The sequence below is a fragment of the Hyla sarda genome, chromosome 11, assembly GCF_029499605.1.
Source record: "Hyla sarda isolate aHylSar1 chromosome 11, aHylSar1.hap1, whole genome shotgun sequence".
NCBI lineage: Eukaryota > Metazoa > Chordata > Amphibia > Anura > Hylidae > Hyla > Hyla sarda.
The window spans coordinates 92675715-92703514 of record NC_079199.1 but is presented as its reverse complement, the minus strand read 5'-3'; the positions used below and the strand labels follow the sequence as shown (position 1 = coordinate 92703514).

The 27800-nt window shown below is 43.0% G+C and overlaps 2 protein-coding genes across 9 annotated transcripts in view; one reads left to right on the top strand and one right to left on the bottom strand.

Moving 5' to 3' along the window:
* The window catches only part of LOC130295589 (keratin-associated protein 5-3-like), a 75258-nt gene that overhangs the window by 42283 nt on the left and 5175 nt on the right, over positions 1 to 27800 (bottom strand). The window contains exon 1 of one of the 7 annotated variants that reach the window (XM_056546439.1): positions 5473 to 5598. The exons of 2 other annotated variants lie outside the window; for them this stretch is intronic. The gene's annotated coding sequence lies outside the window, so the exon portion shown is untranslated. Of the gene's footprint in view, positions 1 to 1739; positions 1876 to 2111; positions 2223 to 4321; positions 4748 to 4797; positions 4879 to 5472; positions 5599 to 27800 lie in introns of those variants that run through there. 4 more of the 7 variants (XM_056546443.1, XM_056546441.1, XM_056546442.1 and 1 more) reach the window with 4 other exon arrangements.
* On the top strand, positions 1745 to 27800 carry LOC130295588 (taste receptor type 2 member 104-like). 2 transcript variants are annotated; one of them, XR_008848922.1, is made up of 3 exons: positions 1745 to 2481; positions 27020 to 27160; positions 27531 to 27800. XR_008848922.1 is itself a non-coding variant. In XM_056546436.1 (2 exons), exons 1-2 carry the CDS (start codon positions 1804 to 1806, stop codon positions 27047 to 27049), a joined length of 708 nt encoding a protein of 235 aa, XP_056402411.1. In that variant the 5' UTR covers positions 1745 to 1803; the 3' UTR covers positions 27050 to 27371. The 2 variants fall into 2 exon arrangements, 1 of the variants encoding a protein (XP_056402411.1); XM_056546436.1 differs by lacking the exon at positions 27531 to 27800 and having other exon boundaries at positions 27020 to 27371.

The window sequence follows — 27800 nt, the reverse complement described above, 5'->3', positions numbered from 1 at the left end:
CAGTATAGTTTCCCCCATTAGGTGCAGTATAGTTCCCCCACATTAGGTGCAGTACAGTCCCCCCACAGACATACAGCCTTCAGCCATATACAGTGTATGGCTGGAGGCTGTATGCCTGTTTACTGCCCCACTTCAGTGTTCCGACCACCGCTCCTACGGTCCGGGGTCACAATCTACTGCTATGGCCTATGGGCCATAGCAGTAGGTCCGGGACCGGAGAGGAGGTCGGAACACTGAAGATGACGTGCTGCTGGTGACTTACCATGTGCGCGCGTCCTATTCGCTGCTCCGCTCTGCACTTCTATGGGCGCATGCACGGGATGTCAGTGACGTCCCTGCGTACGCTACCTCCTGGCGGCCCCTACGTTTTTAAAGTTAACGCGGGGCTGCAGAGCAGTAACCGGGGCATCCTTGTGTCCTGAAATTTTTTTTCGGGACACAGGGATGTCCTGAACGCGACGGGGGCCCCCTGCAGGCACGGGGCCCGGAGCAGGCGCTCCAGGAGCGCCAATGATGATCCGGCCCTGCCCCCTGCGATTTCCAGTCTGGCACCCTGGCTTTCTGAACATTTATGTTCAGAATGCAGGTTTCGGGCAGCAGTGGTTGTGACGTCATGCCCCCTCAGTTCATGTCTATGGGAAGGGGCATGGTGACTGTGGTCCCTAGACCCTTTAAGAACAAAGCCAAAGTTGGCCTTAAAGGGGTTGTCCACAGTATAGGGAACAGGTGTATGATCTTGAGGATGGATAGTAGATTTCTGGGGACATAACCTTGATCCAGAGATTTATTCTGATGTCATATTGGAAGCAGGAGGGAATTTTATCTCTGTCATAGCGCAATTGAGATCAGACTCATAGGGTTTTTTGTTTTTGTTTTGCTTTCCTCTGGATTACCACAATAAACCTCCTGCAATCTTGAAGATGGGGTTGTAAGTCCCCTTTTGGAAGGAAGCTCTTGGCTACCTCCAACAGTTCCAATGGACAACTACTGGAGTCACACTGTACACGCAACCATCATTCCTCCGGATCACACACTTATCTCCTTCCTAAGGAAAGAGGTAATACAACTGTTTACAATACTTACCATAGGGTTATAAGAAGAATAACAATCGTACAATTATTAAAGGGGTACTCCAGTGGAAAACTATTTTTTCTAATCAACTGGTGCCAGAAAGTTAAAGGAGAACTGTAGTGCAATATAACATCCTCTATCCAAAGGATAGGGGAAAAGTTATAGATCATGGTAGTCCGCTGCCTCATGCGGGGACGGAACACCCCCTTCCAGTATACTGCCTTGGCACCGTACAGGAGATCGCAGGGGGCCCCATTGGTCGGACCACCCACAATCTATAACTTATCCCCTATCCTTCAGATAGAGGATAAGTTATATTGCACAACAGTTCTGCTTCAAACAGGTTTGTGAATTACTTCTATTTAAAAATACTTATCCTTCCAGTACTTATCAGCTGCTGTATACTACAGAGGAAGTTGTGTAGTTATTTTCTGTCTGACCACAGTGCTCTCTGCTGACACCTCTGTCCATGTCAGGAACTGTCCAGAGCAGGAGGTTTGCTATGGGGATTTGTTCCTGACATGGACAGGGTCTAGTTACGCAAATATTTGATGCGCAGGATACTGTACGAGTGAATTTGTATTTAAAACAGTAAGGATTTACATAAAACACAATTCTTAAATGCAAATAAATTTGAATGTACTCTAAAGCCAACCTGTTACACTTACTCTTGCCTCATCTTAGTGTTGGCCGCAGATAATCACCTGGACTGACATTGACTTAGACTGGACCATGGCATTGGCCATTCTACAGTTTACCACCGATGGCATCGTTTTGCTTATCTCGTTTTTCGGAAATCTGTACATCCTCATTGTCAATGGCTCGGACTGGATCAGGAACAAGACCCTTAACCTGACAGATAAGCTCATCTGTGGTGTCAGTGCATTTGAAGCATTATTCGAGCTCCTGAAGGCTTGTGGTTGGGTTTTCGATAGGATCAGGTTCCCGGTAGATTATATCATCAGTTTAGTGGTGAATCTGGCCATAATGTCTTGCAATCTTTGGTTTTCTACTTGCCTCTGTGTGAATTTTTGTCTTACCATTGTTAACTGCAAGAATCAATTCTTCACGTGTCTTCAAAGAAGATCCTCAACGAAAATAATGTTCCTTCTCATTCTCTCCATCTTGGCTTCTTTCCTACTGATCCTCCCTTTAGCATATAGTGTGTCCGAAATAGCAACATCAAATACTGGTCTTATAACCAACAACCAAACTATATCCGAGCCTTTAAAACTCAATGGAACATCCATCCGTTATATCGAAGCTTATATTTTTGTATCTTCTCTAGGATTCCTGATGTCCTCAGCGTCACTTCTGACTACTATAATGTCCCTATGGAGACATATGCGAAGGATGAAGAACAACGCTCAAAGCTTCCGAAGTCCTAAGACAGATGTTCATAGGAGAGCGGTCAGAACTTTGTTTTTCACGTTTCTTTCTCATACGATTTTTTTTACTAATATCCTCCTGACGTTGCTAAAATCAGCTGAAAGCGCTTGGGTCTCTTATATCTCCATTTTAGCATCTATTAGTAACGCTTTAAGTGCTATAAACACTATTAAAGGAAATAGCAGGCTGGTCAAACCACTGGACAAACTTTCTCAATGTCTTTCCCATAGGACCCCCAAATAAGCGCTAAAATATAAGAGAATGACATTCGTTGCGTTATATCTTAGCAATTTGTGTTCTTATATATTCAAGGAGATTTTAAGGTTTTGAATTAGGCTGGGTTCACATTGCAGAATTTCTGCCAGAGATAGAGCTGGAGGCGCTAGGACCGAGCAGACTGCATTGCTGCCCCCATAGACTGTAATGCATTTCTGGGTGGATCTTTTCGGAGATCTGCTCAGAAATGCATTGCCATCTATGGGGACGGCAATGTTGTCCGTGCGGTCCTAGTGCCGCCAGCTCGATCTCAGGCAGAAATTCTGCCCAGAAATTCCACAGCCTTAGAATGTTTTTTTTTTTTTTTTGACTAGGGGTTTCTATATATTTTGCCAAAATATATAATTTTATTATAAAAAATATTATCTTATGGTAAAAAACATTATATTATCGTATAATAAATATTTGTTGTGTAGAACAGAAGTGATTTAGTGTTTATACGGTTGTTTTAAAATCTGTTCAACTACTTGTTTTAAATGAATATAAAAAGTATAGTAATAGAAATCAAGTAATGAAGTCTGATTTATTGATCCTTAGGACCTGTGATCTTGTCTATGGGATATTGACAATGTTCATGGCTATGTTCATGTCTTCTACTTAAAGGGGTACTCCGGCGCTAAGACATCTTATCCCCTATCCAAAGGATAGGGGATAAGATGCCTGATCGCGGGACCCCCGCGATCAGGCATCTTATCCCCTATCCTTTGGATAGGGGATAAGATGTCTTAGCGCCGGAGTACCCCTTTAAAGGCCTGGTATAATATCTTCTTGGTCAGGGTAAGGAACAACCATGTCTTAGTGCATTGGTGCTTTTCTATTGACTTCTGGGCCATTATTTTCAGCTTCATGACACCACCACTAAAAGGGAACCTGTCACCACGTTGGGGGAGATTTATCAAAACCTGTCCAGAGGAACAGTTGCTGTGTTGCCCATAGCAACCAATCAGATTGTTTCTTTCACTTTGCAGAGGCCTTTTCAAAAATGAAAGAAGCGATCTGATTGGTTGCTATGGGCAACTCAGCAACTTTTCCTCTGGACAGGTTTTGATAAATCTCCCCCATTGTGTTCAAACTACAAGTCATCGGGATGGTCCCCACCTGCCTTCATCAATAAACTCTTTGGGGGAGATTTATCAAAACCTGTCCAGAGGTAAAGTTGCCCAGTTGCCCATAGCAACCAATCAGCTCACTTCTTTCATTTTTAACAAGGCCTCTAAAAAATGAAAGAAGCGATCTGATTGGTTGCTATGGGCAACTGGGCAACTTTTCCTCTTGACAGGTTTTGATAAATCTCCCCCTTTATACTTAAAGGGATAATACACTGGAAAACAAATGTTTTCAAATCAGCTGTTGCCATAAAATTATAGAAGGACATTTATCATTGTTGCTTTGGTAAGCGAGTTCTGTAGTATTTTTTTTCTTTAGTTTTGCTTATGTTTTGCTACATATTTATCATACTATCACAGGGGGGATTGATAAATTTGGCTCACATAAGCAAAAACCAGTAAATGACTTCAGAACACCACTTTGTAACCTCATGAAGCATTCGGCCAACACACAATAACACACACCAGGATGCACCCACTTGATTGTTTGTGGACCTGAGGAAGGCGCGTGCCAGCACCAAAACGCGTTGTCCCAAATCTCTTATTACAATAAAAATTGTCCTGTGCTACCGTGGCGTTTAGAGTCCCGTCCTTACTAACAGAAGCGCTCCACACATTTCCCCTTTTTTTCTTTCCGTTCACTCTGTATTACAAAGTGAATATTAAAAAACAGGACGCTGTAAATCTCCAGTCTGTTTCCCAGTCATCTAGCCTGACTAGAATATAAAAACAATTATAGGTGTGGTTTATCTTGGTGCCAAGTGTGCACGTCCTCGCATACTGTAGAAGGAGGAGGTTTCAGCTACTCTGATGGCTCCTGGACTCGGCTAATACATTAGGGCATCAGCTATGAAAATCAGTTTGTGCATTGGGCCTATAACATGTTGCGTAAAGTACCGAGGTTGTGCAATAAGGAAAAAAAAAAAGAGGAATAGCAGAGCATATGAGAGCCCACCCGAGGTATACATGGCAAGTTCTCAGTGGTGGGGGCCCCACAGCATTCACACTTTATGCCATAGAATGGGTTAAAAGGCCTGAGAGGGAATTGTCAGGAACGCCTCCTACATAGGAACATAGGGGGAGATTTATCAAAACCTGAGCAGAGGAAAAGTTGCTGAGTTGCCCATAGCAACCAATCAGATCGCTTCTTTCATTTTTGAAAAGTCCTCTGAAAAATGAAAGAAGCGATCTGATTGGTTGCTATGGGCAACTCAGTAACTTGGGGGAGATTTATCAAAACCTGTCCAGAGGAAAAGTTGCTGAGTTGCCCATAACAACCAATCAGATTGCGTCTTTCAATTTTCAGAGGACTTTTCAAAAATGAAAGAAGCGATCTGATTGGTTGCTATGGGCAACCCAGCAACTTTTCCTCTGGACAGGTTTTGATAAATCTCCCCCATAGGGGGGACTCATCAAGACCTGTGCAGAGGAAAAGTTGACCAGTTATTATATATATATTATATATTATAATAGTATAATATATATATATATATATATATATATATATATATATATATATACTATTGCTGTCATTTCCTTCTTTACTGATTTACATCAAGCTAAATTCAGTCAGACTTATATTCTTTATTTTAATTTAATTTACATATCAATAAAATTCCAAATGTATTACCCTGGGAGCAGAAATTGTGTACCATGAAATGTAATGCTGCTGCTGCTGCTGCTGCTGCTGCTGCTGCTGCTGCTGCTGCTGCTGCTGCTGCTGCTGCTGCTGCTGCTGCTGCTGCTGCTGCTGCTGCTGCTGCTACTACTAGCTTTACACTTGCTATTACCTTTACAACTGGGCAACACTGACCTCTAGTGGGCAAAAAATCACTGCAAAGGAAACCAAAGAACTAATAACCAGACAATATAAAAAATAAAGGGCAATTTATGAAGCACTTTACCCTTGTTTTCTTGGGTTTATTTGGCGCAAAAATATGGCGCAGTGCATTTTTCTGTGCCTTTTGTTGCGCCTTTTAATTTACGCACATTCCTTTCCTTGGCGGCAGTATGTGTGTTTTTTTGTTGGGTTTTGCGGTGGTCAGGAATTTATGAAAATGCGACTTTTTAAAAAGGCGCAAAATTTGGCGCAAACCCTTTAAAAAGGCGCAAACCACCTCCATAAAAAAATGGCATAGAAAACACACATTAGAAAAATTTGTTGAAATTACTCATTAATATAGGCAGACCACCTTGTTATTGAAATATACTGTATATATATATATATATATATATATATATATATATATATATATATATATATACATACAGATATATCTTATAAAAAAATATAACTAAAAAAATAACCTTTTTTTTATTTTACATTTGGAAATATTTTTCAATATGGTTAGGATGGACATGTTTTAAAAGTCTGGATATTTGGTACAATTAAGTTTAACACACAAGGAATCACCCTTTAAGGGTACGTTCAGATAAGCGGATTTACAGAGGATTTTACGCTGCAGATGCGCTGCTGAAGGACCTCTGTATGCTGCCTTTACATGTGCCTGCTCGGATCGGCAATACGCTGCTACGTGCAGACACACTGAAGCGATGCGTGAGTCGCTGCGCATGCACACGTCGCGGCCGCTCCCCCTGCTCTATGAGCTAGGCCGAGAGCTGCCGCGATGTGCGAGTATATCGTACATCGCAGTGTGTCTGCTCATAGCGGCGTATTGCCGCTCCGAGCAGGGACATGTAATGGCAGCATACAGAGGTCCTTCAGCGGCGGATCCGCAGCAAAATCCGCGCGGAAAATGAACGTACCCTAAGAGCTTCCTGTAACACTCACCTGTAAGGTGGGTAAATTCACACGTATGACAGACATTTTTGAAATTGCAACAAATTTAGCCCGACTTGTGCCGACTTTTTGTAAATTTGGTGCAGTGGGTTAAAAAGCCACCCATGAAAAAAGGAGTGAAAAAAACACATACCACAGCCATTATTCGTAATTACCCCCGAAAGATTTTTTGCAGCAGTTCTATACACAGATTTTTCTTCTACAAATGCGCCATAAACTGTGTTGAAGCTGCTGCAAAATCCTTACATTTGTCCAGTTATTTACAATTCATACTATTCCCCTGTACTGTAGCAGCCACAAGGGGCCCCTGCGGTTTACACTTTATATATTAGTAGTTGTTCATATTAGATTTGCTTGGATTCTGAGTAGAATATTTTTAATACTTTCAGTCAATATTATAAGCAGATAATTGCACCTATTTTAAGCAATACTTCATATTTCCCTTATCTTATATAATTTTTTTTTAAATTTTCATTAATTTCATATATATATATATATATATATATATATATATATATATAATTTTTTATCTATATATTCTTTGTTTTCCAGGGGAGTACTCCTTTTAAATACTCTGCACTTTGTATTATTCACTACTTGAAAATGGCTGTGTGAGCCAGCTAAAATGTCACCTGCACATTTGTGAACAAAGACCAGATTTTTTTCACTACCTGGGAGTGCTGCGGTCCTATGTATGCTGTGTGAAGTTTGGGTTTCCTTATACAGACTGCACTCCGACATCCTATAATTTGGTGTGCTGCTTTTTTTTTTTGGAGTTCTGTCTAGATCGATAGATAGAAATGAGATAGATAGAAATGAGACTTTGATTTGCAATTTAGACTTGACTGGTACTATGTGCAGGACTTGACTAACTTTAGTGACAGCAGACATAGACTTGTAGACTTACTGGAGAGTTGTAGCTTTGTGGTCTCCAGATGCTGAACACCTAGTTCAACCCATAACCCTAATGAGTACCTACCAAGTTGAGTTGATCCAGAGGAAGGCAAAAAACCTTCATACTAGAGGTAGAAATTCCTTCCCGACTCCAAATATGGCATCAGAATAAATCCCTGGATCAACCTTCTGCCCTATAAATCTAGTATACATAACCAGTGATGTTATTATTCTCCATAAATCCATCCGGACCCTTTTTGAACTCTTTTACAGAGTTTACCATGACCACCTCTTCCGGGAGAGAATTCCACAGTGTCACTGCTCTTACAGTAAAGAACCCCCGTCTGTGCTGGTGTAGAAACCTTCTTTCCTCTAGACGTAGAGGATGCCCCCTTGTTATAGATACAGTCCTGGGTATAAATAGATCATGGAGAGATCTCTGTACTGCCCCCTGATATATTTATACATAGTTATTAGGTCTCCCCTAAGCCTTCTTTTTTCTAAACTAAATAACCCCAATCCTGATAATCTTTCTGGGTACTGTAGTCCTCCCATTCCCCGTATTACTCTGGTTGCCCGTCTTTGAACCCTCTCCAGCTCCACTATATATTTCTTGTATACTGGTGCCCAGTACTGTACACAGTATTCTATGTGTGGTCTGACTAGTGATTTGTACAGTGGTAGAATTATTTCCTTGCCATGGGCATCTATGCCCCTATTGATGCACCCCATTATTTTATTTGCCTTGGCAGCAGCTGCCCACCACTGGTCACTACAGCTAAATTTACTATTAACTAAGACTCCCAAGTGCTTTTCCACGTCAGTCGTCCCAAGTGTTCTCCCATTTAACACATAATCCTAGCCCGGATTATTCTTCCCCATGTGCATTACCTTACATTTTTCGACTGTTCATTACATTTATCAGTGTTGAACCTCATCTGCCACTTCTCAGCCCAAACCTCCAACCTATCCAGATCCATTTGTAACAATGCACTGTCCTCTATAGTGTTTACCGCTTTACAGAGTTTAGTATCATCTGCAAAGATTGCTACTTTACTATTCAACCCTCTATAAGGTCATTAATGAACATATAAAATAGAACAGGACCCAAGACTGACCCCTGTGGTCCCCACTAGTAACAGTCACCCAATCAGAATAAGTACCATTAATAACCACCCTCTGTTTCCTATCACTGAGCCAGTTACTTACCCACTTACACACATTCTCCCCCAGCTCCATCCTTCTCATTTTATGCACCAGCCTTTTATGTGGCACTGTATCAAATGCTTTGGAAAAATCCAGATATACGACATCCAGCGATTGCCCCAGGTCCAGTCTGGAGCTCAACTCCTCATAAAAGCTGATCAGGTTAGTTTGACAGAACTGATCCCTCATAAAGCCATGCTGATATGGGGTCATACATTTATTTTGTATCAAGATACTCCAAAATAGCATCTCTTAGAAAACCCTCAAACAATTTACATAAAACAGAGGTTAAACTAACAGGTCTATAATTCCCGGGGTCACCTTTTGGCCCCTTTTAAAATATTGGCACCACATTTGCCATGCACCAGTCTTGGGGAACCTTCCCTGTCACTCTAGAGTCCCTGAATATTAAAAATAGGGGTCTGTCTATTACATTACTTAATTCCTTTAGAACATGGTGGTGAATGCCATCTGGACCTGGTGATTTGTCTATTTAGATTTTTTGTAGGCGGCACTGTACTTCTTCCTGGGTTAGACAGGTGACCTGTACTGGGGGGTTTACCCTATCTCGCTGTATTTCACCTGGCATTTCATTTTCCTCGGTGAATACAGTGGAGAAGAATTTGCTTTTTCCTGATCCCCGTTTATAATTTCTTCCTCATTATTTTTTTAAAGGGCCCACACTTTGATTTTTGACCTTTTTGCTATTTATATAGTTAAAGAACAATATATAGTTAAACTTGTCTCTAAGGCCTCTGGTAGCTGCTTCAGCAAAGACTTGTTCTCACCAGCAGGTGGTAAAGCTAAGAGCTAAGACAGCTGGTAGCTAAGAGAGTGAATTAAAGATGGCCACCCCCTTATATAGTGGGGGGCTGGACTATAGCCCATTGGTCAAGCTGTGGATCATAGGTTAAACCTGGTGTTCTCTGGGATTACATGTTGCAACAAATCATATAACTGCATAACATAACATGTGACCAAGCTAACTCACAGGTCCTTGAGTCCTCCAAAGGTCCTGTATACTATCTAGACATTAGAATCCTGTCTATGATCTTAAAGATACACATACCACATTTACCAAATCAACAGGAGAACAAGAGGAGTCCCTGCAGGGGAGCCCCCAGGTCACCGAGGGACTCAACCTGATAGGGCCTACAGGTAATACAGTACCATGTACCTGTAGTGGGACATCACAGAAATATAGATAGATATGAGATAGATAGATAGAAAGAAAGATAGATAGACATAAGATAGATGGATATAAGATAAATAGATAGATATGAGATAGAAAGATAGATATGAGATAGATAGATATGTGATAGATGATAGATAGATAGATAGATAGAATATGTAAAATAGATAAAAGATAAATAGATAATAGAAGGATCCATTATTTCCATTAATAATTGTGAGCACCATTAACTTGGAGCCAGAACCATTCAATTAAACCTCCTGAGTAAACATTTGTATTCTCTCTGGGCAGCGATGAGCTCGGACACACAAATCCCCATTGTTATAGTATAAAGGCAAGGTTTATTTATCAGCCCTAGACAGAATCTCATGTCCTCCACACATGGGATACAAGGTGCATTGCGAGGTCTCATCTCTGAGTATTTTGGATGTGGTGATGAGGATTCTGTAGATTTAGACTATGTCCATGACTTGTTCGGGATGTTACAGCTCCAGCATTTGGTTCTGCTTATCGTTGACTCTCTGGCTTTGGTGACTTATATCCCCGGAAACATATTTATTATTGTTAAAAACATCCAGGACATGGTGAAGAACAGAAGACAGTGTCCTCTTCTCCAGCTCGTCCTTGGTGTCAGCGGGATAAACATTCTACAAGGACTGTTAAAGATCTTATCGACCTTTGTCATGACCGATATAGAGAGAACTGTTGTCAGCAGGATCTACGTGACCCTTTGTTTGGTCCTTACGTCTTGTAATCTTTGGTTCTCTACTTGGCTTTGTATTTTCTACTGTCTACAAACTGTTCAGCTGAAGCTCAAGTTTTACATCTCCTTACAGAACAAATTTCCTAAGATGGTTCCTCGGCTCCACATCCTATCGGTCCTGGTGTCCTCAGTAACGGGCGTTCCAGTTTTGGTGAAGATCTTCGTAGACCAGTCTCTAAATACAACATTGTCTACTTTAACATCAAATTCCACTTTTAATGCTACTGTTCCTTCTAATGGATTGATGACTTCTGTAGGTTCCATCCTAGAAGTGGTTTCCTATGCGGTTTCATTATTAGGATTTCTGCTCATGTTCAGTTCCTCATTGGCCATCATCGTCTCTCTATGCGTAAACCTAAGACACATCAGACCCAAGAAAGGAAGCCCCCGAAATCACGACGCAGAAGCTTGTCTAAAGGCCCGTCTTCTCCATATGGATGCAGCCAAAGCCGTGTCTTCTATTGCCGGTGTTAATGTCGTTTTATATGCTGCTGTGACCATACTGAACTCTACAGCAGGGGGCGCTATTTGGACACTGGCATTTTCCTTTGCAATTACTATTTTCCAGATTCTAAGTTGTGTGAACTTACTAAAAGGACACCTGAATTTAAGTAAGATGTCTATTTGTTGCTTTTTTAATAAGAAATATGTAAATGAAATAACACATTGATTATTTTTTTTATTTAACCCCTTAAGGACTCAGCCAATTTTGGCCTTAAGGACTCAGACAATTTAATTTTTACGTTTTCATTTTTTCCTCCTCGCCTTCTAAAAATCATAACTCTTTTATATTTTCATCCACAGACTAGTATGAGGGCTTGTTTTTTGCGCGACCAGTTGTCCTTTGTAATGACATCACTCATTATATCATAAAATGTATGGCGCAACCAAAAAACACTATTTTTGTGGGGAAATTAAAATGAAAAACGCAATTTTGCTAATTTTGGAAGGTTTTGTTTTCACGCCATACAATTTATGGTAAAAATGACGTGTGTTCTTTATTCTGAGGGTCAATACGATTAAAATGATACCCATTATTATATACTTTTATATTATTGTTGCGCTTAAAAAAAATCACAAACTTTTTAACCAAATTAGTACGTTTATAATCCCTTTATTTTGATGACCTCTAACTTTTTTATTTTTCCGTATAAGTGGCGGTATGGGGGCTCATTTTTTGCGCCATGATCTGTACTTTTTTTTGCTACCACATTTGCATATAAAACACTTTTAATACATTTTTTATAATTTTTTTTTAAATAAAATGTATTAAAAAAGTAGGAATTTGGGACTTTTTTTAATTTTTTTTTGTTCACGCCGTTCACTGTACGGGATCATTAACATTTTATTTTAATAGTTCGGACATTTATGCATGCGGCGATACCAAATATGTCTATAAAAAATGTTTTTTACGCTTTTTGGGGGTAAAATAGGAAAAAACGGACGTTTTACTTTTTTATTGGGGGAGGGTATTTTTCCCTTTTTTTTTACTTTTACTTTTACATTTTTTTACATTTTTTTTTACACTTGAATAGTCCCCATAGGGGACTATTCATAGCAATACCATGATTGCTAATATTGATCTGTTCTATGTATAGGACATAGAACAGATCAGTGTTTTCGGTCATCTTCTGCTCTGGTCTGCTCGATCACAGACCAGAGCAGGAGACGCCGGGAGCCGCACGGAGGAAGGAGAGGGGACCTCCGTGCGGCGTTATGAATGATCGGATCCCCGCAGCAGCGCTGCGGGCGTTCCAATCGTTCATTTAAATCGCGAACTGCCGCAGATGCCGGGATCTGTATTGATCCCGGCACCTGAGGGGTTAATGGCGGACACCCGCAAGATCGCGGGCGTCGGCCATTGCCGGCGGGTCCCTGGCTGCGATCAGCAGCTAGGATCAGCCGCGCATGACACGGGCATCGCTCCGATGCCCGCGGTTATGCTTAGGACGTGAATGTACGTCCTGGTGCGTTAAGTACCACCTCACCAGGACGTACATTTACGTCCTGCGTTCTTAATGGGTTAAAATGTAGCATGCTATATAGAACATTATTATTTATCTTTTTTTATACCTTTCTCCATGCTAGATTGAATTGCCATTATGCACCCATTAGCTAGTGCATAGTTTAAAGTGATATGTGTTTACATTTTGCGCTGATGCCCAAGCTGTCTGTCCAATATTGACAATGTTGAAAATTTAGCATATCTGGCACAAGACCTATCTGGGGGAGGGGTCTCAGCACCAAAACCCCCAACCATCATAAATTTGATATGGCTCTATTTTTGCAAATCACAGTAACACTAAACATTAAAGGGGTAAGACATATTAGGAGATAAAATGCCTGATTGCAGGGGTCCCGCCACTGGGAACCCCACAATCTCCCATGCAGTGCCCCCTATCATCAGCCTCATGGAGCGAAGATCGCTGCGCGGCTGATGACTCACGATCACGGGACCGGAGTATGGTGATGTTGCGGCTCCGCCCCCTTGTGACATCACGCTCATCCCATAGGCTTGCTGACATCACAAGGTGCGTTACATCACAAGGGGGCGGAGCCGTAACATCACCACTAGCACTGTGATCGTGAGTCATCAGACACGAAGCGATCTTCGCTCTGTGAGACTGATGATAGGGGGTGCTGCATGAGAGATTGCGGGGGTCCCCAGTGGCGGAACCCCCACAATCAGACATCTTATCCCCTATCCAAAGGACAGGGGATAAGATGTCTTAGGGCCAAAGTACCCCTAAAATATTTTAGATAAATCATGGCTCATAAAAAAGACCACTATAGGTCCCCATAATATCCAGAACAAAATCCTGTCCTGCTGCAGCATCATCTTTATTCCAGCACAAGCACAGGCTGGGACAAAGTCCAGAAAGTGAGGGCATGACTAGCACTTCTCTGTGCTCACTCCTGTCCTGTCTATCAGGTTGCAGCATGAAAACAGAGAGGAGGGGGTTACAGAGTAGCCTGCAGTGATTGGATGAAGAGACCCAGCACAGCACAGCACACTCAGGGAGGAAGTGAATTCATGGTGAATGCATTGCCTCAGACACGCCCCTTCCTGAGCAGTGAATGAGTGAGCAACGAAACAGAGGGATCTGTGAGCCAAATACAGAATCTAGACACAGAAAGACATGTAAAGAATCTGCATGACCTAGTGAGTAACACATATAAGCATTATTTCTTAATATGACAGATACACTTTAAATATCTCACCAAATGATTATTTTACATGCTATCTGGGATCTGTAGAAAGAACTTGCTTGTTTATAAAGTCCTGTGATCTTAGCAGCATCGGCACAAATTAAAGAAGGGAATAAGGAATGAATTAAAGGCAATTTACCAAGACTGGTTTGGGTACTTTATGCTTCTCCACTCTTCTGTGCCTATTCATCCTTTATCTAACTTTCAATAACTGGTGGACGAACTTTCATTTGGCCGAGAGTTTTCTCTCCTGACTTTCCCATACACAACGTCCATGTGTCCTCTTAGGACAAGGGAGGGGTATGCTGCAGCCAGACAGCTCCAGCGGTGGCTTATTTCTACCTAAACAATATGGTTGGACGGCAAAAATCCAGATCGCCCAACCCTTCTCTCCACTGAGTTTAGAGGCCACGGTAAACCTTAAACCATTATTTCTCAACCAGGGTGCCTCCTGCTGATGCAAAACTACAGCACCCATGCTGGGAGTTGTAGTTTTGCCACAGCTGGAGGCACACTGTTTGGAAAACACTGCTTTAAACAGCCGGCTGAACCTGACAGTGGTGGGTTTGGCTTACTTTAGGAAAAGGCAGTGTTTCCCAACCAGGGTGCCTCCAGCTGTTGCAAAAGTACAAATTCCAGCATGCCCGGGCAGCCAAAGGCTGTCCAGGCATGCTGAGAGTTGTACTTTTGCAACAGCTGGAGGCACCCTGGTTGGGAAACACTGGTATAAGGTGTATGGATGCCTTTAAGTTATGTGCAATTAAAAGGTTGCAGCAGCCATTTAAAGGGGTACTCCGCTGCCCCAGCATTCAGAACATATTGTTCCCAACGCTTGGAGCGGGCGGTGGTGGTCGTGATTTCACGGCCACGCCCCCTCAATGCAAGTCTACGGATGGGAGCGTGGCAGCCGCCACGCCCCCTCCCATAGACTTGCATTGAGGGGGCGTGGTGTGATGTCACGACCATGACACGCCTCCTCTCATAGACATGAATGGAGGGGGCATGACCATGACGTCACGACCACTGCCGCAAGAACCCGGTGTTTGTTTAGAAGTTTGTTCACAACTTCAATCATGGCCTTCGGTTCCTAACATTCTGAACAAAATGTTCAGAATGCTGGAGCACCGGAGTACCCCTTTAAATAACCTCTGAAAATCAGCTTAGCTTTGTCCTGTGTCTACAAGCCAAGCAATACAAGTCTGTGGAAAGGGGAGGAGGGAGCCTCACCCACCAGCTCTAGGAGAACTGCAAATTAAAGCAAAACTGTCCCCATGAAAATGCTTGTGAAGCTGCATACACCGTGCACTAGGGCTTCACAAGCATATTCTAGGCATAACTTTAGTGGCACCTTTAGGCTAGTTTCTACTTACACAATCAAGCATTATAATCCCCTCGGGAGTCAGACAGACAGTCAGGGAGGTGGGGCCCAGGGTCCGCTCTGCTTCAGGTGGCACCGCCTCTTTATGCTTATGTCCTGCAGTTGATTGACAGGCAGGGCTTGCCTGCTTGCAGCGGCCCTGTCTAGCTCTGCTGCCCGCAGGCCCTACCTGTCAATCAACTGTGGGACGTAGGTAGAAGAGGCGCTGCGGCCGGGAGCCGAGCAGACCCCTGGGCTCCGCCTCCTCGACTGTCAGTCTGACTCCCTATTAGATTATAAAGGTTGATTGTATTAGTATAAACTAGGCTAAGGTGCCACTAAAGATATGCCTAGAATATGCTTGTGAAGTCCTAGTGCATGGTGTATAGTGATGAGTGGCAGGGGCCATATTCGAATTTGCGATATTTTGCGAATATATGGACGAATATTCGTCCTATGTTTGAAAAATTTGCATATTCGTTCATTTTTTTTCCATGCAAAATTCGTAATGAAATTCATATAGTGCATGTGCGCGACTATACCTTTCAACTAGCTATCTGTGGGCAACTTTCCTATTGGTTGCAAGGGATGTTGCTAACTTCTGACAACTGTATTTGCATCCTTCTCATTGGCCCACAAGCTAAAAGAAGGGAGGGGATCATTGTCCTCCGGAAGGGCCGATATTCACGATTATTCGCATATTCGCATATATGAAATATTTGCGCTCCACGCTGACTCACACAGTAAATAATATTGGAGCCTTCTTTGGACCACAAGCTGGAAGCAGGGAGGGATGATCACTTTTTTTTTTTTTACACAGTGCACAAATGTGATGTGAACTGCGAAAAATAAAAAATGAATATTCGTCATAACGAATATATAGCGTTATATTGTAAATATTCGCGAAATCCCAAAGTGCTAATATTCGCGGTAAAAATTAGCATTTCAAAAATTCGTGCTCAACACTAATGGTGTATGCAGCTTCACAAGCATATTCTCGATGACAGTTTCGCTTTAATGTTAGGTCAGCCCAAACCACCTTAGGTAGTCAAAAGACATTGGGGGTGATCCCGACTCTTTTTTGTCGGGTTTTGCGCCCAAACTGTGTCGCACGTTCCATACGACACAATTTGGGACCACAAAAAAAAAGCCTCCATTTTACAAGAAATACCCAAAAAGGGGGTGTGGCCACGTGAGAAAGTGGGCATGGTCCCGACAAAAGGAGCATGTCCCCGACAGTTTTGAAAAATATCAACATATTTACTAAGGTTTCCACAGAAAATGTGGAGGAAAATCAGACAGATCAGAGCATGTGTAAAAAAAAGACAAATTTAGGGAAAAGTGCAAAATATAGGGAAAATTTAGTAAATACCTTGGGAAAATAGATCCAACACAGAGATAACCCGGCACTGTTACTTCACATATGGGAATATTCACCTAACTCCTGCAGCTGTCAGACCATCTCGGTGCACACATACAAGGTGAAATATGGATCCAGTGCAGACGGTCCGTATCGCGCAGACAGCGCTTCGTCAGGCCCCTTAGGGTCAGGTACACTTTAATAGTGACAGGTACAATCAAAAGTTTGATGGCCCCTGACAGACCCACCCAGTCTCTGAATATAGTTTGGGGTAAAATCTCTGACCTATTCAAGGTACCCCAATGGACCCCAATCTCTGACCTGTTCAAAGTACCCCAATGGCCTTGATTGAACACCCTCTTTACATCCAGAGCGAGGAGCGGTGAAGACATTCGTTGAGAATCCAAGATGATAATCATAGAGATAGGTACCATCAAAAGTTTGACGGCCACTGACCAATCCAATCCAGTCTTTGAATATAATTTAGGGTAAAATCTCTGACAACCTACAGCCAGTACAGGCTAGCATACAACTTTAGTTCCATAGTTAAATGTGATGTGGGCCTAAATTTACCAGGCACATCTAGAGTCTTATAAAATGACCTTGTAAGGATGCCTTAGGCACACAACACCAGAGAGTTATATCCAATATTTGGTTGGTTCCTCTCCACCTGTCAATCGTGGGTATGCTTCAGAGGAGAAACGCAGGATGAAAAACAGAATTTTAGACATTTTGCCATTTTGCCCTGTGGAGTGAGCCTCTGTTGTTAGCAGTAATTAACTACAGCGAGGTACACTCCAAAATGCTGCAGGCTGTTGCTGATGCACTTTCTGGACCCATGTGTATCAGGGAAGCTGCAGGGGGCTCTCTGGAGCATGGGGGCCCTGGGCAATAGCCCTGTTTGCCCTGCCCTAATACCAGCCCTGGGCCAACCATCACTGCAGCCTCCACCAATCTGGGCTTTATGATAGAATCCTCTACTCAGTAAAATATACTATAAAAGCATCTTCGACTGTGAGAAGCAATTCGATCTTTTGTTTTAGCACAGCGCTGCAGTATAACAAAATGTGAAGAAAGTGAAAGGGTCTGAATGAATTGTAGAAAACAAAACTCAATCTCGAACCCTGCTGATGGCCTTACTGTTTTTACCTATCTATAAGTAAGGACTAAGATGTCCCTATATATCAGCTTTTGCTAGGCTGCAAATTGAATGGGAGATTCTTCTCATGAACAATTCCTCTATAAGCTATGAATGCAAGAAAAAAGAAAACAATCGAAAGAAGGGGGGTGGTGACCCCTGAAATGCATCATTATCCCTATATCGGAGCTGGAGGCTGTGATCGTGACGTCATGGCAACGCCCCTAGTGACGTCACAACCACACCCCCTCCATTCATGTCTATGGGAGGGGGCATGTCGGCCGACACGCACCCTCCCATAGACATGAATGGAAGGGCGTGGCTGTGACGTCACTCGGGGCGTGGCAGTGACATCACAATCACAGTCTCTAGCTCCGAGCTTTCTGAACAAAATGTTCAGAATGGTAGATCACCGGGGTACCCCTTTAAGGGCCTGCATTTTTGCCATGCTGTCCAGGGTGAGCTTGAGAGCATGGCCAGGCTGCAGACTCTTCAGATGGATTTTGCTTGACATTTTGCTTTTAATCTTTCATAATGTCTACCCAGTAGACTTAGCTAAGTGGCATTTCTACAGTTTCAATAAAAGTTAGTCTCGATTCCTTTTTGGTTTTGCAAATTGTTCCTCCCGTGAACTTATTTTCATTTGTTAACTGCTCGTCTGACTATGACATAAAATCACATGGAGATTGTCCATGCTTATTGGTGTAGTATCATACCGCAGCTTGGCCTCATTCATATAGACGTGAGGGACCAAAAACAACCTCAAGCCCATAGGGGGGAGATTCATCAAAACCTGTCCAGAGGAAAAGTGGCCCAGTTGCCCATAGCAACCAATCAGATCGCTTCTTTCATTTTTCAGAGGCCTTGCTAAAAAATGAAAGAAGCAATCTGATTGGTTGTATGGCCAACTGGGTAACTTTTCCTCTGGACAGGTTTTGATAAATCTCCCCATGAAGGGTGTTATGGCAGATATTGCGATGAACAGCCTTTGCCTCTTTGTTCAGTGGGGGGCTCAGTTATCAGACCCCATTAATTACAAAGTAGGGGGCCATCCCAAGAAAAAAGTAAAGGAGGGTTAAAGGATAATCTTATTTTTCCGCCTATTTACAGACATAGCTTGGCTGGTTTATGACCTAGACATTACACACTATCCAAATATTCAATCATTTTTATAAGAGTCAAATCACATTTATTAGTTTACATGGAGCAGTATATTTAGATACTTCGTTGGCGCTGTATAAATAAAATAAAAAAATCAGGTACATATGCAAACAAATCTCCAGTCTCCTTTGCAAATATGCTTGCGCTGCTTTGGGTACTCTATAAATAATAGAATACAGGTCATAACAGGCATCAACAGATTATATATTAAGAAAAAAAAAGCCTTACTTGCGTTACCACAACACTTTTTTCCAGTAAAAATCATAGACTGGTAATTTCCTTGCCCGTGGACAAAAGTTCAAAACAGACTTTTTGGATTAAATCACTTTTTCCTTCACTGTATGTAAAAAATTTTTTGTGCCAAGATTTTCCAATTGTAACCATCAAGCATCAAGTGCTATGCAAGGGCCACACTGAATTACATGCAACTTAGGGCCTTTCTGGGTTAAAGAAGTTATTTAGTTTAAAAAAAAACAAAAAAACTTACCCCCCTTTACCACATGATCCCCAGAACTGAGTCTGACTCTTCCTGCTGAGCACTCTGCCCCCCCCCACCTTACAAGATGAACTGTTCTCAGCAGTGATGGCCTGCTCAGCTAATCATTGACTCCTGTGGTGAAGCGGGACGCCATTGTTGCCGGTGATTGACTGAGAGTCTATCACTGCCTCTATCAGTCCATCTCAGGAGGTAGGGGCCGGAGCCCCAATTGGGAACAGTAAGGCCCCCTTCTGGAAAACGTGGGAAGTAGTCCAAAAAGTGGGACCTCACGTGATTAGACACTTTTCCCTTTTATTTTATATGGTTTTTTTTTTTTAAAGCTGAATAACCCCCTTTAGGACATTAACATATGTGGTATCGCTGCGTGCATAAATATTTGAACTATTAAGATATAAAGTTAATTAAACCGTGCGGTCAATGTACATGTAAAAAAATACCCAAAAAGTCCAAAATTGCATATTTTTGGTCACTTTGTATACCAGAAATTATTTTATAAAAAGCATTAAAAAAGTCCTATGAAATCAACAATGGTAATGATAAAAAAAAAAGCATGGCCCCGTATATGAAAAAATAAAATAGTTATAGGGGTCAGAAGAGAACAATTTTAAGCATACTCATTTTCATACAGAATGTTATCATTTTTTTAAAGTAGTAAAATAACACAAAACCTATGTAAATTAGGTATTATTTTAATCATATGGACCTACAGAATTTAGATAATGTGTCATTTTTACCGAAAAGAGCACTGCGTAGAAATATGAGCCCCCAGTTACAAAATGGCATTTTATTTATTTTGCCCCTCAAATAATTTTTGTTTTTGTTTTATCATATCATGGTGGTAAAATGAGTGATATCTAGAGATGAGCGAACTTACAGTAAATTCGATTCATCACGAACTTCTCGGCGCGGTAATTGATGACTTATCCTGCATAAATTAGTTGTAACGACCCGTGCCCGAAGCGTTGGGCACCACGGCCCCTGCATATATGTCTATGGGAGAGCTGTTTTGCTATCTTCAGGGTCTCCCACAGAGATATATGGAGGGGGCGTGGTGGCCCCCGCTTCGGGTAAGGGTTGTGACATGCCACTTCCGGGGAGAGCCGAGGCTCTGTACAGGAGATCTCAAGGGGCCCTAGCAGTTGGACCCCCCCCCCCCCCCCCCACAATCTAAAACTTATGCCCTAACTAGGGATGAGCTAACTGAATCTGACAAATCCGAATTTGTTATGAATTTCAGTAAAAATTTTATTTGCGATTTGAATCGCTTCTTTAAACTCCATTTAGTGTGGTCCAGGCTCCAGGACATCTAAAAGGGCAGATCCACATTTGAGCACATGGGGCAAGGAATCCTGGGAAGGTGGGAACAAGGGTAGGTGGGACGACCCTGAATCACATGCAGCATAAAGCCTATCAGCAGCCAGTGACCCCTGTGATGTCACAGCCCTATATAATTGGCAGCCATCTTGCGGCCAGTTACTTCAGCCTTTTATTGCAGAGAGAGAGAGAGGGATAGAGAGCACTGTGTGTTGCCCAGAAAAGCTTTTTTACAGCAGCGATTCACTTCCCAGTCACATCAGCGTTCTATTGCAGAGAGGGACAGAGAGTTGTGTGTGTTGCACAGAAAAGCTTTTTTACAGCAGCTTTTCACCTCAAGCCCAAATCCAGACTAGAAGCACTGATGGGGAAGGGAGAGAGATTGAGAGATAAAGTGCAATTTTGGGTGTACTACACAGCGACTGTGTACTGCAGCACTGGTATGTACAACAACTGAAAAGCTAATAGTAGCCAGCCAGTTATGGTGAGCAGAGCACTAAAATCATATTGTCCTCTATTAAGTGTAACCTGTGCGTACATCTAAGTGGTGTATCATTTTGTTCCTGTTAAAGGGGTACTCCACTTGAAAACATGTTTACTTAAATCAACTGATGACTGAAAGTTAAACAGATTTGTAAATTACTTCAATTAAAAAATCTTAATACTTCTAGCACTTAAAAGCTTCTGTATGCTCCACAGGAAGTTATTTTCTATTTTGAATTTCCTTTCTGCCTGACTCAGTGCTCTCTGCAGACACCTCTGTCCATATCAGGAACTGACCGGAGAAAGATAGGTTTGCTAAGGGGATTTGCTCTTACGATGGACAGTTCCTGACATGAACAGAGGTGTCAGCAGAGAGTACTGTTGTCAGACATGAAGGAAATTCAAAAAGAAAAGAACTTCCTATGGAGCATACATAGCCTAGAAGTACTAGAAGGATTAAGATTTTTTTTTAATAGAAGAAATTTACAAATCTGTTTAACTTTCTGTCATCAATTGATTTAAATAATGATTGATTTAAAAATGTTTTACAGTGGAGTACCCCTTTAAAGTCTTAAGGGCCTAGATACTGTGAAAGGCCAGACAAAAGTACACACCTGCTGCTGTTGTACACAAATACTATTTTAAGCGTACTGGAGTGCATTGTCCTCCCCTCATAAGTGCATACCACAGACATACATCTAAGTAGTATACTATTTTGTTCCTGTTAAAGTCTTAAGGGCCTAGATACTGTGTAAGACCAGGCAAAAGTACACACCTGCTGGTGTTGTAGACAAATACTGTTGGAGCGTATTGTACTCCTCTCATATACGCACTAAGTATGTCAGGCAGAGAAGTGCCAGGACGTACTCAGAGGAGTGGCAGAGGCCTAAATTCATCAGCCGGAGGTTGCAGCAGACTAGGGGCGAGTGGCAGCAGGAGTCGCAGCAAGAGTCCTGAGCTCCCGGTATCAGCTAGCGGTGGTGTCTTAACCAGCAACTCATATGCCATCATTGATTGGTTAACATGGTCATCCACTTCATCACAAGTGACATCTGACACCCCCAGTCAACAGTCGGTGAGTTCCTAAGACACAACCTTCAGTTGGCATGGCCCGGGAGCAGTCCCTGTCCTCGTATTGCCTCTGTCCTATTCTGTTCCCTCCCCCACAGAAGTATCGTATGCTGTGGGTTCAGCTCCACTATTTAGTGAGGAGTGAGTGATTTACTAGAGGACAGTTAGCAGCTACTGCCCAGCCAAGAAGTGGAGGAGACATCCGCCACTTCCTCCGCTAGACGGGCAAGTAGTGATGAGGAGAGTGGCGTGGAAGGTGGTGTTGTGAGCGTTCAGGCTCCTGAAGCAGACATTGTTGAGGAACCTGAGGAGGACATGAGTGATGTGCAGACACAACTCGATGATGATGAAGCCAATCACACTTGGGAGTCGGCTGCAGAAGGGGCTTCATCATCATCAGGAGAAGAGGGTTGCAGGCTGCCTGTGAGGCAACAGCTGAGCCAGCAAGGTGATAGCATGGTTGGCAGTCAGCGTGGTGTCGAAAGTGGAAATTCTGGAGCCAAACGTGCCCGGGGGAGACCACCTCCTTTGCGGCAGCCTAAATTCCTGGGAGTTAGTGGAACAGGGGTTCCTGGAGTCAGCAGCAGTAGCAGTCAATCAGGGCAGACTGTTCGTGGTAAAATCAGCTATTTGGCAGTGTGGCAGTTTTTCATCAAGCATCCGAAGGACATTAACCTGGCCACATGCAAAATGTGTCGGCAGAAGGTGAAGCGTGGCTAGGGTCCCAATGTTGGCACCATGGCCCTGCGTCAACAAATGGAGCGTCACCATAAAGCGGCCTAGGAGATCCGTGGCTCAGATGTGGTGGTCCATCCTGCACATCACCCAGTGGCACGCCGCTCCCTGTTTCAGCCAGCCAAAGCTCCACCACCTCAGCCAAAGGGAGCTGTGTTTCATACCCATCTCCTGTTGCTCCAGATGCTCCTGCTCCTCCTACTTCGAGTCAGTCATTCCGCCAGCAATCCATTGGTGAAGCCATGCCCAAGAGACAACAGTATGCACCCACTCATCCAACGGCGCAGAGGCTGAATGTGCTCCTGTGCAAGTTGCTGGTGCTGCAGTACATCCCTTTTCAAGTGGTGGACTCTGCACCTTTCAGAGAGCTGATGGCTTTTGCCGAGCTGAGGTGGAGAGTCCCAAGCCGTCATTTCTTTGCAAAGAAGGCAGTACCAGCCAATTTTGTGGAAGAGAAGGTGGGCCAGTCCTTGAGCCTGTCGGTGTGTACCAAAGTGCACGGCAGTGCCGACGTGTGGAGCTGTAACTATGGTCAGGGACAATACATGTCCTTTACGGCCCACTGGGTGAATGTGGTTCCTGCACAGCCACAACAGCATCTTGAACAGGTCACGCCGCTTCCTCCTCCACGCTCTCAGGCCATTGGTCCTGTGATAGTGTGAGACTCCGTCTCCTCATCCTCCACTGTGTCCTCAGCCTCCACTGCACGGAGAAGTCTCAGTGCCCCTCCAGCATACCATGTGTGCAGGGCACGGGGGTGTCACACTGTTCTTCACATGGTTTGCCTTGGCGAACGGAGTCACACAGGGGAGAAACTGCTAAAAGTCATTCATCAAAAAAACAAATCATGGCTTACTCCACGAAAAGTGGAAATGGGAACCATGGTGACCGATATCTTGTCGAACATCTTGTCTGCGCTGTGACAAGGAAGCCTGAGACATGCGCCCTGCACACATGTTCAATCTGGTTGTCAAGCGATTTCTTTATGATCCAAGCGGATAGGGGGACTCCTCTGTGTAACTGTAATGTCAACCAGTGGCAGCTCATACGTGACACCTGCCGTTTACTCAGGCCCTTTGAGGAAGCCCCATTATTAGTCAGTCGCCAGGATTATGGGATGAACAACGTCATTCCACTGCTTCCTCTACTACAACACGTGTTGGAAATAATGGCTGGTCAGGGCACTGGAGACGTGGCACCTACATCTCACAGCCACATGATGGGCGGTTTATCTAGTCATCTGACAGGAGAGGAGGAGCAGGAGCAGCTAGAGGAGCTAGAGGGTTATGAGAATGGCGACACAGAGGACCCAGACACACTGTGGCAGTATGCAGTGGATATGGAGGCAGGGAGTCCCTCCGAGTCACTTGCACAAATGGCACGATGTATGCTCACTTGCTTGCGTAGTGACCGCCGAATTATCACCATTCAGCAGCGGGATTACTTCAGGCTCTCCACCTTATTGGACCCTCGCTACCGGCACAAAAAAATGTGGGACTTTTTTTTACACCCACTGAGAGGGAGGACAAACTGCAATGCACCTTCCACTGCAATGGCTGCTGGGGAGGGGTGGGGTGGCAGGAGCAGTACCAGCTACATCAGCAGCAGCCTGAGTCTACAGTTGAAGATGAGAAGCTTTCTTCACCCGCATAGTGAAGCAACTCATCAGCAGCAGGTAGACCTGGAGCAGGACCTAAACCAGCAGGTGGTGGCATACCTTTACATGACCATGCCAACACAACTTGAAAATACGCTGGACTTATGGGCAGCCAAACTTGATCTGTGGCCGCAACTAGCAGAGTTTGCCCTGGAAAAGCTACAATGGACCATACATTGTTCCCTTTCACCTTTTAGAGGTCTTTGCATCACATCAGTACTTGGTGGTGTATGTGTCACATGGTGTTTTTGCACACCTTTCCTTTTGCTTGATTTAAAAAAAAAAATTTGGGGTCCATATATTTTATCCTAAGCATATTATTAAAAGTTAAATTTTACGTACAGCATATAATCAATACTTACTTGTGCACACTAACACTTTTACAAAAGATACCGCTTTCTTCTGCCTACCTGCCTCAGCTACTATTCTGATCCTGCCACCCGTCTGATGCCACACATCTGATGCCAAGTTCCGCTTTTTTACCCACCTTCGTCACCGGGTACTGGTATTGCCACCCACCGCAACACTTTGTCACTGGGTCACTTTCAGGACTCCTGATGCTGCTGCCACCTCCAGGCTGTCTCATTCTGCCACCATATGTTCTCCTCGTGCCGATGCCACCTCCAGGCTGTCTCATTCAGCCACTATATGGTCTCTTCATGCTTCCGCCACCTTCAGGCTGTGTCATTCAGCCACTATATGTTCTCCTCATGCTGCCACAAACTCCAGGCTGTGTCTTTCAGTCACTATATGCAGCCGCCAACTCCAGGCTGTTTCATTCAGCCACTATGTGGTCTCCTCATGCTGTCACAAACTCCAGGCTGGGTCATTTAGCCACTATATGTTCTCCTCATGCTGCCGCCACCTCCACGCTGGGTCATTCAGCCACTATATGGTCTCCTCATACTGATGCCACCTCCAGGCTCTGTCATTGTGCAGCTCTGCGACAGTGAAGCCTCTGATCTGCACGTCATACTGAATAACAGTATTGTTTCACTAACACAGCACACACCCTTTGCGTGTTACAGCAAGGCAAAGTGTTCTACACTCCTATTGAGGCTCTCTGTAGGCAAGAAATAGCCGTTTTTAATAGTGATTCGCCCCAAATAAATTTGGACCGAAACAAATTTCGAATCAGAATTTTTCAAAAAATTTGCTCATCTCTAGCCCTAAGCTGCGGATAGGGATATGTCATTTTAAGTATGAAACCTTTTAAGGTGTTAAAGAGAAAAATACTTGCTGCAAAAAGTAGCCCTAGCCCTTGAACTGGACAGGCATAAAATAATGTGGAAAAAATCGAGGGAGCTGTATACTTTCTGAATGCATTGTTTAAACTATATAAAAAGAACCTGTCATTTTGAGACAAAAAATTCTTTAAAGGTGTACATCCGGTGGAAAACATTTTTTTTTAAATCGACTTGTGCCAGAATGTTAAACAGATTTGTAAATGACTTCTATTTAAATATCTGAACCCTTCCAATATTTGTCAGCTGTTGTATGTTCCTGAGGAAGTTCTTTTCTTTTTTAATTTCTTTCCAGTCTGACCACAGTGCTCTCTGCGGACACCTCTGTCCATGTCAGGATCTGTCCATAGCAGGAACAAATCCCCATGGCAAACTTATCCTGCTCCTGATACGGACAGAGGTGTCAGCAGAGAGCACTGTGGTCAGACTGGAAAGAAATTCAAAAAGAAAAGAACTTCCTCAGGAACATACAACAGCTGACAAATACTGGAAGGGTTCAGATATTTAAATAGAAGTCATTTACAAATCTGTTTAGCATTCTGGCACCAGTTGATTTAAAAAAAAAATGTTTTCCACCGGATGTACACCTTTAAAGAATTATTTTGTCTCAAAATGACAGGTTCTTCCTGTGGAACATACAGCAGCTCATAAGTACTGGAAAGATTTAGATTTTTAAATAGAGGTAATTTACAAATCTGTTAAACTTTCTGGCACCAGCTGATTTAAAAAAAAAAATAAAAAATTCCCACCGGAGTACCCCTTTAATGGTCAAGTCAAATTATTCTTCAGATCCTGCTTAATACATTATTTAGGGAGGAGAATGCGGTAGAAGGTAGAAGAGCGTACTGTGCTTGCAAAACATGAAAAAGCAGGTGTTTCGTGTCACGTTCATTTGATACAGTGGGACTATTAATAGTATCATGCGTACTTATAGCCAATAGACAACATGAAAGATAAGGCACATTTCTAATCTGGCTTAGATGCTGAAGGAGAGGAATGTCTACTCTATGGAATATCATCATGTCTATCAATTTTGTGGCTTCGCTTTGTTCACTTCCCGGAAACATCTTTATCGTTGTTGTGAATCTTCTAGATTTCTGCAAGAACAGAAGACTTCCATTGAGCGATCAGCTCATATTTGGCTTTAGTGTCTTCAGTCTTCTCTATGGACTTCAGGAAGGCTCCGAACAGTGCAAAGAACTATTCCATTTGGCCAACAACGAGTATAAGAAAGGTACTCAAGCCATAAAGTACTTGAACCTGTGCACCTTATGGTGTTCTACTCTCCTCAGTATACATTTCTGTCTCAAGATCGTAACTATTCCCCACTGGTTCTACATTGGTCTTCAGAGAAATTTTCCTAAACTGTTTCCTTGGATTATCATTACTTTTCTCTTAGGAAACCTCTTCTTAAGTCTTTATTCTGCACTGGAAACAAATTGTGAGGTTTCACGTAACTCAACATCCAACGCGATAACCATGCAGAATTTGGTAAAATGCTATTGGCTGTTGATAAATTTTTTGACTGTATGTTTTTTGTGCTCTTCCCTCTGCTCGGTATCGGCATTGACCATCCTCAATTATGTGTGTAAACACATGAGAAGAATCCAAGAGAACACGGAGGGCTCCAGATCTCCACACATGGACGCTCATATTCGTACAGTCAAGACGGTCACCACTTTACTGGTTACTAATATTGTGATATTTATTTCTATGGCCATACTGGGAATTTATGACATGCCATGGGCATATTTATGTAACATTCTGATTTCGATATGCTATGTCTTTAGCTCCTACTTTTTAATTAAGGGAACCAAAAAATTATATATAGCAATGGCAAAGCTACCGAACCGGTGTTCTTGCTTTCGTGGTGA

Bases quoted from the DNA above. Each gene is read 5' to 3' on its own strand.
- LOC130295588 (XM_056546436.1), top strand. From the start codon at position 1,804: ATGGCATTGGCCATTCTACAGTTTACCACCGATGGCATCGTTTTGCTT. The intron at 2,482-27,019 runs GTCAGAACTTTG...TGAATCTTCTAG, and splicing joins CAGATGTTCATAGGAGAGCG to ATTTCTGCAAGAACAGAAGA.